This window comes from Pelobates fuscus, chromosome 5, assembly GCF_036172605.1.
Source record: "Pelobates fuscus isolate aPelFus1 chromosome 5, aPelFus1.pri, whole genome shotgun sequence".
In the NCBI taxonomy this organism is placed as follows: Eukaryota; Metazoa; Chordata; class Amphibia; order Anura; family Pelobatidae; genus Pelobates; species Pelobates fuscus.
Window position 1 is genome coordinate 13,079,335 of NC_086321.1, and position 13,050 is coordinate 13,092,384.

The 13,050-nt window shown below is 42.3% G+C and overlaps 1 protein-coding gene across 2 annotated transcripts in view; it reads left to right on the top strand.

Moving 5' to 3' along the window:
• The window catches only part of MTX3 (metaxin 3), a 35,244-nt gene extending 25,296 nt beyond the window's left edge, over nucleotides 1-9,948 (top strand). Inside the window, exons 4-9 of one of the 2 annotated variants that reach the window (XM_063456709.1) lie at nucleotides 877-969; nucleotides 2,634-2,816; nucleotides 4,577-4,653; nucleotides 4,789-4,946; nucleotides 6,154-6,242; nucleotides 8,979-9,948. In XM_063456709.1, coding sequence (XP_063312779.1) covers nucleotides 877-969; nucleotides 2,634-2,816; nucleotides 4,577-4,653; nucleotides 4,789-4,946; nucleotides 6,154-6,242; nucleotides 8,979-9,089 — 711 coding nt within the window. In that variant the 3' untranslated portion in view covers nucleotides 9,090-9,948. The remainder of the gene's footprint in view (nucleotides 1-876; nucleotides 970-2,633; nucleotides 2,817-4,576; nucleotides 4,654-4,788; nucleotides 4,947-6,153; nucleotides 6,243-8,978) is intronic. The other variant, XM_063456711.1, reaches the window with a different exon arrangement.
• The last annotated feature ends 3,102 nt before the right edge of the window (nucleotides 9,949-13,050 follow it).

Here is a 13,050-nt window from a genome sequence, read left to right on the forward strand (position 1 = left end):
TATGCTGCTTATGGAAGGGAGTCACACTTTACAAACACACTAATTGTAAGTGTGACTGACAGTGACTTTTCTGGCTAAAAAATTAAAAAATATATATATATAAAAAAAAAAATATATATATATATATTGCATTTCCTTTTCAATTTTAAAAGATCACTATGGGCAGGCAAATGTCTTCACAAAGACATGCTCACATATTGTCACACCAAGACACTCAGGGAAAGAAACTTAGAAATACAAACACACTCACACGCTCTTACACTCCATAACAAACATATGCTTATGTTCTTACAAACACAAACACAGACAAAAGCATTAACACACGGAGACACTCTTGCACACGCTAATAAAAAAGTTCATAACTACATACAGACCCTTTTACAAACAATGAAAACGATGATGCGGCTCTCTCACCCCGGTGCCCATCTGTCTAGACTGCTTTATGGTAATGCCAACAATACTCCTTCCCTTATTAATATAGCTCTTTCTTCGTAGCATAATCCCTGCTCCTGTTTAATAGTAGTTGAGAGGGTTCAGCAAAAGCTGTCTGAATTTTATCGCTTTGGTGACTTCTAGATGATTTTCTACTTTCTTGTGTCCTGATGGGCATTTTTATGGCAAAAATGTAATGACCCAGTGTAGTACAATTTCTTGGTTTCTGTTGGCCCAACACTAGTAAGTGGTGCCATACGGCTTCCCCAGGTAGATCTGTTTCATAAATCTGTGTGATTTGGAAAACATACTCGTACTGTACAATATCTATTACTTTTTACCACAAATAACTAGATCTTTAACCTTTACGGTCTCCTGATCTAAAACTAATCTGGATTTATCAGTGTGACGCAGTATGTAACTTGGTACTTTTGATTTTTACAGCAATATAATTCAGATTACGGCTTGTCAGCCAAGGAGGGGTCCGATACCCTGGCATACATTGCACTGATTGAAGAGAATATCCTTCCTGCCATGGTACGTACTGTGTGATATTTATCTTAGTTACAGTAATCTTTAACTGGCATTTCATTCACTACATAAACACATCGCAGGTTGACATCACTCAATGATTTTCTAATCATTCTGCATTTAATTTATTTCTTATATTGGCTATCCATTTCACATTCATTTTCATGTGATCCTTTACTTACACCTGATCAATTGTTTAAAAGATGCTTGCATTGTATCTTTTAAACAAGCGTATGACAAATTGCCCCAAACACAGTAAAAGCTAGGTAGCTTGTGGCTCACATTTTAACCCATGGTGAGAACTGCAAGTGGGTAGAGAGAGCCTCTATCGAAATCCCTTACCCCCGTGACGCGGCCGCACTGCAAGTGCGGAGAATCCGCTGTATGCCGGTGTTCTATTAAAATTCCCTAACCGTAAAAATGTCCTACCCCCTCACTTCTGGTGATGTGGCCGCATCTAGGACTGGATTAATATAGGGGCTGATGGAGCTGCAGCTCCAGGTCCATGCCCATGAAATAGGTCCATTGCTAAACTACTATCTGCTACTCTACACTACTACTCTTCACATGTAGATGTAGGGAAACAAAACTTGTGCGGACTGGCTGACCATGAAATTAGTTAAGGTAAAGCTGACTTTGCACTCTATGCGATTTCTCTTGCTGATTCAGTCTCTCTAACGCTGTCGATATTCCATTTCTTCTACACTCCCTACATCCACATTTTCTCTGTCCCAGATTGTATAACAGGAGTTTCTGCCTGCTAGTTTTTTAGGTTAGGAGAGGAGTGGACCAGCGAGTGCTAGGGGGGACAGTCCTTAGAAAGTGTGGACGAGCGCATCATTAGATGCATTTATGCCAAGCTCAAGGAGCTGTCTGAATAGTATGCCCTTAGTTGGGCAGCCTGCTTGACTGGCAGGCAGCCTGGTATGCATTCACACCAGGCTGACCATCTAATTCCTCGGGCACATTTTTTGGGGCATGATTGCACCTTTGGGAGGTTCTGGTTACATGATTTGTGTCAGTGGCCCACCCTTTTACACCGCCCATTGACTTCCTGCTTTGACGGACACTGCTGTTAGGGGGTATGGATTTACTTGAAAGATGAAATTGAGAGATTAGCATAGAGTATGTGTTTCCTGATGGCTTAATCCTGTGAGTTTCCCTCCAGCACCATCTCCACCATACATGACGCTTGGGTGGTAAGACTGTTTTAGTGTTTTCTGTATTTTGTAATATTAGTAATAGTAATTAGGCCCATCATAATTGTCAGCACCAGGCCAAATGGGCTCTTAATATGGCCCTGGCCGCATTAGCTGTAGGTTGCAGTAGCAGCATCAGAATACTCTACCCTATACTGCGCATACGTCCTGCGCATGTGCATCAGTGATGTCACATGCATGCACCCCACAAGAGTAAGCCAACCTACATCTGAAGCTGCCTCCCTTCCGGTGACCCGGCTGCACCGGAAGTGACGGGGAAGGAGAAGAGGGGATTTTATAGAACACTGAAGGCTGGTTTCACAGAACGTGGAATGGAGCAAACTGAAAAGGGAAAGTCTTTGTATGGAGTGAAGACTTGCATCAAAAGGTATTAATTATAGCGTTGTGTTTAGCTGGATATCTGGTTAATGTGTGTTGTCTTTACATGGAACATGTGCTTTGTCAATCCAGCTGCACACCTTTTGGGTTGATCCAGAAAACTACGCCAGTGTCACACGTCCTTGGTATGCCTCACGGACGCCGTTCCCAATGAGCTATTTCCTGCCTGGAAAAATGTCTCGAGACGCGTTGAACAGAATACTGCTAACCAAGGGCCAGCCTCCGTTATACAGTCTCAATGAAATAGAAGCTCAGGTAATGGAAATGTTCCTCTTACAAGGTGGACTTCTTGTATCTAACGTTATAATTGGCCAATTATATAGACCATGTGACCCAAGGTCCAATCTTTCACAAATGGGTAGAGGTCTACAAGCATTGCTAAGGATTTCAGAAAATATGGGAACATTGTATAAATGATGATAAAATACAGTGAGAACCAAAGGAATGTTCTGTTAATATCCTTGGTAACCGCTCTACTTTCCTGTCAGAGACATGTTTATAATATATATTTCTGATTTAACTAGAAGCTGTTTTCCGAGTGTTTGATAAATATACTCTAAGAATAATCCATGAGCTACCGATGGGCATTTTGTGGAGTTTCATTAAGGAAGGCTTGATTATTACAAATTAGTGAATCTTAATTGATGAAAGGGTAAAATTCTGCGGATTTGGGAGTGTTCACGAGACATGTGCAAAAATGTGTTTGAAAACTATTTTTCTAAATGAAGTTCCTCTCAATCAACACTGGAACAAATTGATTCCAAATCGATCTGACCTGGAGAGTTGATAATAAAAAAAAAAACTCAAAAGGTAAAAGCGCACACCACTATACTAAACTTGTTGACAATATGTTGGCATGCTTAGTTAACATAAATGAGGCTGCTACTCTTAGGAGATGCTACTTAGTGTTACCATGCTCCCAACCTGTAAGAATACCGTACATCCCCTTTTCTGTATTCTGTACCCCTTTTAACGCTTGCCTCAATAAAAAAAAAAGAAGAAGAAAGATTGACAAAAGCGCACACCAAAGGGTAAAGGTTAGTTACCTGTAATTGGATATTATAACTGGTAACTGATAGGAGAATTTTCCTTCCCTTTGTACGAAGGATATATTCAATAACACATGGTACAGTTTACCTATGCAGAAAATATAAACATACAACAGAACATATTGTAATCTGTATATCATTCACAATAATATGGAGATTTTTGAGCTGGAATCACTCGCTTTTTTTGAGCCGTTTAGAAGTTGGCTCAGAACTTATAGTGCCTTTATGCCACTTTTAAGGACAGAGAGTTCTTCCTCCTTTCAAATGGATCCAATTAGAACAGTCACCATCTAGTGGAAAGTTGGAGTCAGCAGCCAGGAGTTGAAGATATATTCACAAAAATGTATTGCGTATAAAAAAAGCACAACGTGTTTCAACCATTTACATATGGGGGGGGAGGGGGGATCTGTAGCATTCTTTTAAATAACAAAACTTTTTCCAACAGTGTTGCCACATGAGCAGTTAACAAGACATCTCTTGGCTGACTCAATGTGTGTTTATATAGAATCCATGCAGGTGTCGATCTAGGGCAAGCGCTATTGATTCCACACAAAATGGAGTCTCTTTGGTCCTCGAAGGTATTTGGATTGTCATCCACATATGTTTACGGTGTAAGAGACATTGCATCATGGAGTATTACGTTTTATTTTTATTAATGCATTGCATCTATATAATGAGACGTTAAAAGGTGCAAAACACATTTTCCCTTTTACTGGCTGACTATATCAATATGTGTAAATAATCAATTCTCCTTCTCAGAGTACACAATCTCCCGGTAATTGTGGGAATGTAAAGGAATCTCTGGCTTGTGAAGCAGTGAATTGGTGAATGCTCTCATATTGCACAAATTGCTCCCTCTGTAAACATTACATTGCGGCACGCTCTGTGACTAGCTCTGTCACCTCTAAAGTATGATTAAAACCTATACCGACCACGACTACATTACTTTCTCTGTTTGATTTATAGATCTATAAAGATGCCAAAGAATGTCTGAATCTCCTGTCCAATCGATTGGGAACATCACCGTACTTTTTTGGCACCGTGTGAGTACTTTAAACTGTACGAGAGGGAACAGAAATAGAATCCCTTTAAAACAAATCGTATTACTGAATGCGATGTAGTGTGTTTCTTTCCTGTGTAAGTGGAGTATAATGCCTTTTATATATGTATATTTTTAGGCCTACATCCTTGGATGCCTATGTATTCGGATTCGTTGCCCCTCTTTATAAAGCTCAGCTTCCCAAGGTGCATTTGCAGCAACACTTGAAGCAGCTCACCAACTTGTGTCAATTCTGTGACCACATTCTTGGCAGCTATTTCACACGGACTCTTGCAGGTGTGTATATTTATTACCAGCGGTGCAGCTGTTTGGAAGGGCTCAGGGTGCCGTTTGGCTGATTACGTCTGGCAAACTTTTAGAGCAGCAGATGTTGGTTTTAATGAACACATGAAAAAGTAGACCGGTTTCTGTGTGAGACGACCGGTTTATGGTGTAACAGAATCACACAGTGTTGGCTTCTCCGGATAGAATGGGCGACTTCTAATAATGAATCGGCTTTATTTACATTCTCATTATCGCCCTAAGGAAGGACCTGAGATCACCGCTATCTCATGGATATCTGCGTGCTTGCGCATGTTTCATAATTACAGTTTAAATACTTAACAAAAGTAGATAAAATAAAATGTTAACCTCTCTAATTTGCAGTCACAGTTAATGAAGCTCTGGCATGCTGTCCTTTCTTTTAGTTTTCCTTTCCTTGTGCCCTTTGTATCTAAATGATTTTACTCCCCTGCTTCCCAAAGGCTTTTTTTTAAAACTTTAGTGTGTGTGTGTGTGTGTGTATATTTTTTTTTCTTGTTCTGCATTTTATTACCTGGGCGCCTCCATTTTGTTCTCCTCTGTCCATAATGTCTGCCTTCTGTGGGATTCTTTTGCCTGACGGATTGTGGGTGAATTAGTTTAGCACAAGATAGCAGACAGTTACTTGTACGCTATCCCCAATCTCTCTGTACATTTAAATAACTGGAGGTATTTATTATAATTCCAATAGCCATTAAAGTGTAAGCTCTCCTGCCACGCCAAGGCAAACCTCTCAGGTGAGTGCTACACGAACCATTCACCTCGCTGCTTTCAGAGAGATGTACTGATCGGACCCCGATAGGCACACTTAGTAAGGAATCTACATCTGGGTAACCTTTTAATGCACATGTCATGAACTACCCCAAAATGGGCGAAGACCTGTCCGGTGTGTAGTCCCCAGGATCGTCGCCCTTGGTAGTGAGTGTCTCTGTATACAGTGTATTTGCTGTAATTTGTTGTGTAATGTTCTGCTGATTAATGTACTTTCTGATTTCATTATTAATTAACTCCTTGGTGGCTATGATTAGTTTGGATAAGGCTCTGTGTAAGAAATCAGGCATAAATAAATATTTTGTGTGTACGGATAGCCGTGGGGATGCACTAATATTCTTCTCCGTGCTAATTAACCATATATTGGCCTTGCTTCTTTCTGTCCTTTCACCTGTCTCTCTTGGCTGTATAGGCACGTCTCCTGCTGGCGAGGAAGCCATCGATGCCAATCTGCAGAAACTCACCCAGCTTGTAAATAAGGAGTCTACCCTGATAGAAAAGGTTATTGTGACTTGCATTCTCTGTGCTGGTGAACCTGTTTAGTATGTGGTGTGTGCACGCGATGGAAAATCTTTGTTCACTCGCCCTGGAAAACTGCGTTTAAATGTTTACTAGGGTGATTTAAGCAGCAGAGTTAAGATTAAAAACGTACGTATCGCTGCTGTACTAATGTGCTTTGGGCGAGCCACTTCGCTGTCCCGTGATACTTTGCACACCTTCATGTACACTTGAAACCTTAGTGGAGAAATTCAGTGCGCTTAGAGCTTTCTTCATCAGTTCTGTGTGCGCAGATTTTCTGTGCGTACGCCACTGCGAAGAATAACACCTTTAAATGCTTTACCTGATGTTGCCCGGCAAAGCCTGTTAATTAAAACAAAATAAATTAATAAAGACAGAGATGGACTGACAGTGGTCTGGGACCCCGGGAAGAATTAGAACCTGGTTCCCTTAAAGACCAATATATATGCAGGTATATATGATGATAGATGTACCGTGTGTTTGATTATATGTGCATGTAAAGTGAATGTATGTTTCTGTGTGTATATTCAATGTGAGCCCTGGTGTAAATGAATATATATATATATATATATATATATATATATATATATATATATATATATATATATATATATATAGTGTCATAATGTGTAGATTCAGAGTATATTTAAATACTTTTTTTTTTTTTTTTTTTTTAAATAGGGTAGTATTTATGTGTATGTATAATGGAGTATTTGTGAATCACGGCAATGTGCTTGTATGAGGTATGCAGGCCTCCAAATGTTGGGGCTTTCTAGTATGTCCATGACATCAGTGTGTGTATGCAGAGACATGTGTATTGAGGGTCTGTGTGTGTAAATACAAGACCATAGCTGCATGTAGTTTGTGTGTTTGTGAACCCAGGTATGCATGTCTAGAAGGTCAGTGTGTGTGTGAACATAGGGGCTGTAGTGGGGTGGGGGTAATAGAGGCTATGGTGCTGGAAAGGGGTAATGGGGGTAATAGTGGGCGCAGGGGTAATAGAAGCTATAGTGGGTTCAGGGGAGGGATAGGGGCTGTAGTGGGTGAAGGGGTAATATTGTTGGGTGCTGGGGGATGTAGTGAGTGCAAGGGTGGGAGCAGGGATAATAAGGGTTGTAGTGGTTGCAAGGGGGTGAGGTAATAGGGGTTGTAGTGGGTTCAGGGAGTAACAGGGGTTTACAGCCTGCATACTTCTTCTCCGGCCAAAATCTGTATTGCAGCCTAGTGGGTCATTGGGAAGAGTGCTACAAACAGGCTGCCTCTGACTATAGTACAGCTGACCAAAGGGAAGACATCTTTAGTAACAGGGGCCCGCAGAAGGCCGTGCTGGCTGGCTGAGGAGATTATTGGGCTGCCCAGCTGAGCAATTACAATACTGCAGGCAGGCCCCCCTAGAGCCTCAGGCCCTCAGTCCATGACCGATTTGCCCGAGTGCTCAGTCCGCCCCTGGATAAAGAATTTTAAGAAAATGGCCAAATAATTAGTTAGCTGTTTGGTTATACGAACATATCTGGAGTGTGGAGAAATGTTTGATTTAATGTATGGCAGTGACAATTCAAAGAACCATTGTCTGTCTTCTCACAAACCTTTTGTTTTATGACATTGTTTATGCCAAATCTCATTCAGAGCAAATCCCGGTATATGCGATTGATATATGAAAACAAGATACCAGCCTAATGCAGCAGCCAGATCAAATAAAGTGGAGAACAATACGTACCACATCTGTTAAGGCCATTGTAAATAACGCCGAATTCCCTGTAAGCACTTATCGGAAAAAAGTCCATATTCCTGGAACTTACATAACCGTAGCTCATTTACCGAGGTCTATTGTCTCTGGAAGATCACATTATTATCCGGAATATTTCCTCATTTAGGAGAGTCTCGGAAAGTAAATATTGTATAGCCTATGTTCTTGTGATTTGATTTATTCATCCCCAGTGTTTGAACAAAGCTCTCTTTGTACAGAGCTGGCACATTACGTCGTTGATATTTGAGCAAAGTCATATTTTCCAACGTTGCAAAACAAAACTCTCATTTTCCCAATTATCCTGATTTCAGAGGAAGAAAATGTAGCTCCTTGACATCTGCATGCCGCGGTGACTCAAGGTTGCTAATTCTGACCGTGTTACAGCACTATGTTATCTAAAATGTTAAAGGGCCACATACCATGCCACATATCGGTCTATTTTTAAAGTCCATGTGTATTTGATTATTTAACATTTATTTGGAAACACGGTTTTCCTGAGACTGTTAGCTCAGTTATTACAGCCTGCCCATGAAGTGCAAGGATAGACATTGCAAAATGTGACTTCTGTGTCACCACCTTGGTGGGTGAGGGACTGGGCATTGGATGTGAAAAGGGGATGGCAACCAAAGCTGTAGTGGTTGTGGTGCTTATCGTGTCCTTTTTAAAATCTGGGATTCTTTTTATTTAAAAAAAAAAAAAAGGACCAAAACTCTATTTTTAGTGAGAATCATCCTCTAATTTTGGCTGGGTACGTACCTAAAGGTGCACAACATCTGTATAATTGGGTCTGAAATTCAAAATTTTGCTGCATAATGCAATGATATTGGCAAGTTAATATTAAAATATGTCAATTGTGTGTGTGTGTGTGTGTATGTATATATATTTTTTTTTTATTTTTTTTAATGGGCTGGGTTTGCCCCGGTGATGGCTGTTTTATACTTGTGTCTCTGAAATTATGATGTCGTTCACAGATGGATAGCAACCTGCGCAAGAGCCCCCAAAACCGACCCCAGAAACTGACCCCATTACAGCCAGCGAAGGACTGCGATAACAAGATCTCTGCGCAGGCTATAACACCGTGACACCTGGCATTCCGTGCTACCGCTGCTTAATGTTTCATACTCGCAACTAATGGTGCATCTTGACACATTGAATGAATAGTAATGGGAGAACCTGTTCACGTTGTTGCAATGATGTGCCGTCTGTTTTCAGCCTTGTTCTGTGGCTTCCTGATGCAACATGCAAAGCTGTGACGGTACTGTGTGTGCAGGTCGGCTCTAGAGCAGTGAGCCCAGGATTGCTGCCGGGCATGACGTTACTATACTTGCACTGAAAGAGTGGGGCTGGAAATATATAAAATTGTATAGAGAGAAAATAATCTGTATAATGTATATTGTATCCTATTTATTTTTCAATACCAAATTCTAATTTCATGGGTACTTTGAACTATTTTTGTGATCATGGGAAAGTTAAATATCCATATATACGATGTATAAAATCTATCTATATATCTATAAGTATTTTAATCCATATTTCATTCGGTATTGGTGACTGGGCTATTTTACGGAGCTTGGAGAGTTGTTGGTTTATACCTGCAAACCACAAAACCATTCGCTTAATAATCACTACTGAATGTTATTCATTATTTTATCATTACTAAATAGACCGGTTTCGCTATTTTATTATCTTTGCTTTTTTTACTTGGTTTTAGTGACTGTGTTGACATGATTCTTATTAGACTAGTGGCATTTTCTTTCTTGAGCTGCCTGTTCCTTATTTAAACCATGTGGTTAAAGGACCACTATAGTGCCCTGAGGGTGCCCCCACCCTCAGGGACCCCCTCCCGCTGGGCTCTAGGGAGAGGAAAGGGGTTAAAACGTACCTTTCTCCAGCGCCGGACGGGGAGCTCTCCTCCTCCGATCCTCCTCCTCTCCTCCCATGCGCGCGCATTCAGCCGGTCTCATAGGAAAGCATTATCAATGCTTTCCTATGGACGCTTGCGTGCTCTCACTGTGATTTTCACAGTGAGAATCACGCAAGCGCCTCTAGCTGCTGGCAATGAGACAGCCACTAGAGGCTTTGAGGGCTGGATTAACCCATTTATAAACATAGCAGTTTCTCTGAAACTGCTATGTTTATAAAAAAAAAATGGGTTAACCCTAACTGGACCTGGCACCCAGACCACTTCATTAAGCTGAAGTGGTCTGGGTGCCTAGAGTGGTCCTTTAAGGCACTGATAACCATGCGGCACAGCCTATCATTCACCATTCCTGCTTGTTGTAGTAGTTATGGTGCCAGAAAGCTGTCCATAAAAAAAAAAAACAACCATTTAATTTGTGTGCATTCTTAAAGGGGGACCCTACTAAAGCACTTTAGAATGTCATTGTTTTTTTTTTTTTTTCATTTACAAAAAGTGCAGATTTCCGTAGAAACCTTGATTCACCAACCCCCACTTCTCCAGCTCAACCAATCAAAACCAATCAACCAATCAGACAACCCGTCCTGTTATTTCCTGGCCGTTGAGCCACATTGGGAAGTCTGTGATTGGGCAGCCACAGAAAGTCTGGGCAGGGTTAGAAGGGGAGGGCTTGCAAAGGCTGCAGGCAAGAGATCTGTAGTTTATGCAAGCTGTTTTAAGAGATCTTATCCCCCCCCGCCCCAAATGATTAAATAATTAATTAAATGCATGCAAGTTTTCATTGGGGATGTATGTAACCGTGCTGTGCGTTGAGCTGTGCTGTGTATGTTCTCTCAGCTCCTGCAAGTGATTACTTGAACGGCTTAGTGGGGAGGGTATGCATTCTCACAGGAAGAGTGGAGACATGGTAAGGGTGTTAAAAGGTTTGTTTTCAGAAACCGCTCCTGCACCATAACACAGTGTATTATTAGTAATGAAATGGTTACATGTAATATATATTATATTGTAATACAATGTTACACTTTTTAAGGCATGTCCTCGCGTACCTTTGCTATATGGAGGTGGTCATCTTCAGCCCTCTTTGGTTGGAAGCATTTCCTATTTGCTATGGCCGCACTATTTCCATTACCTTTTATTGTAATAATAATTCATTTTTTAAGCTGTCATTTGGCTTATTAATTGGCGGTTCTTACTCTAATCCCTTTTTCTACCGCTCTTTCCTGCTTACAGAAGTATTTTATAAGTTCCTACTTTATGTCCCACTTTTTGGAGGTCAATGAATGCAGCACTGTTGGGTCGGATAACAAAGTAGGTGCGATTTGACAATGGGCTGATGAGATTGATCAGTTGCTCCTGGTTTGCTCTGTGCACTATGTATTTGCATGAGTACATTTGGTTCCAGCCAAAGATCTAGTTGATAAATCTGATCAGAAGATGAAAAATCACTTGAATATAATGATTACGCTCTAAATTATTTGTTCCCGTCTGTTCTTTTCAGGTCTAACAAGATTCTTTTAATCTCCTGTTGGTTCTCAGTAATCAGCAGTGTGTTTCCCTACTTCAGTTACAGATGGTAATACTTTGTGCGTATCGGGGAGGGTTTTACCCAATGACCTGGGTCTTACTAATGTATTAAATGAACATTTGGAACCAGCAGCTCTCCATCCAGCCATGACGAGTTATTACTATCCTGATAGGATTGCTGCCCATCACACAGAGTAGATGTATACACGCCATTTTATTATTTAATTCTAATTATGACATAATTTGATATCCTGGCAGGATGTGATAAGACATTTTCCAAGTTATAGTGTGCCTGGCTGCGAGATAGGTGGTACTTGACAATGTGTGCTTTCTGTAAAGGTTGGTTTGACGGCAGGTTTGTAGAGTATTTAAATAGCAGTGTTTTGTGGTATTTGTGTAGATGTTATGGTTATGGGTTAAATGGTACTTGACAGGGCTATGGGGAGCAGATATGAGATTTGTTTAGATGGCAATGTTATGGCCCGTTTAGATGGCTGAGTCGGGGGGGCCCGTTTAGATGGCTGAGTCGGGGGGGCCCGTTTAGATGGCTGAGTCGGGGGGGCCCGTTTAGATGGCTGAGTCGGGGGGGGCCCGTTTAGATGGCTGAGTCGGGGGGGGCCCGTTTAGATGGCTGAGTCGGGGGGGGCCCGTTTAGATGGCTGAGTCGGGGGGGGCCCGTTTAGATGGCTGAGTCGGGGGGGGCCCGTTTAGATGGCTGAGTCGGGGGGGGCCCGTTTAGATGGCTGAGTCGGGGGGGGCCCGTTTAGATGGCTGAGTCGGGGGGGGCCCGTTTAGATGGCTGAGTCGGGGGGGGCCCGTTTAGATGGCTGAGTCGGGGGGGGCCCGTTTAGATGGCTGAGTCGGGGGGGGCCCGTTTAGATGGCTGAGTCGGGGGGGGCCCGTTTAGATGGCTGAGTCGGGGGGGGCCCGTTTAGATGGCTGAGTCGGGGGGGGCCCGTTTAGATGGCTGAGTCGGGGGGGGCCCGTTTAGATGGCTGAGTCGGGGGGGGCCCGTTTAGATGGCTGAGTCGGGGGGGGCCCGTTTAGATGGCTGAGTCGGGGGGGGCCCGTTTAGATGGCTGAGTCGTACAGTTCTTTGGTACTTGGCAGGATTGTAGGATATTTTGATGGCAGGGATGTGGAGTATTTCATTGGCAAAGTTTTCGGTTATTTGGATGGCCAGTTTATGGGGTATTTGGTTGGCAGGGTTTTGGGTACTTGTTTACATGGCAGGCTTGTGGGGTGTGTCGATGGCAGGGTTATTGCAGTATTCTGATGGCAGGGTTATTGCAGTATTCTGATGGCAGGGTTATTGCAGTATCCTGATGGCAGGGTTATTGCAGTATCCTGATGGCAGGGTTATTGCAGTATCCTGATGGCAGGGTTATTGCAGTATCCTGATGGCAGGGTTATTGCGGTATCCTGATGGCAGGGTTATTGCGGTATCCTGATGGCAGGGTTATTGCGGTATCCTGATGGCAGGGTTATTGCGGTATCCTGATGGCAGGGGTATTGCGGTATCCTGATGGCAGGGTTATTGCGGTATCCTGATGGCAGGGTTATTGCGGTATCCTGATGGCAGGGTTATTGCGGTATCCTGA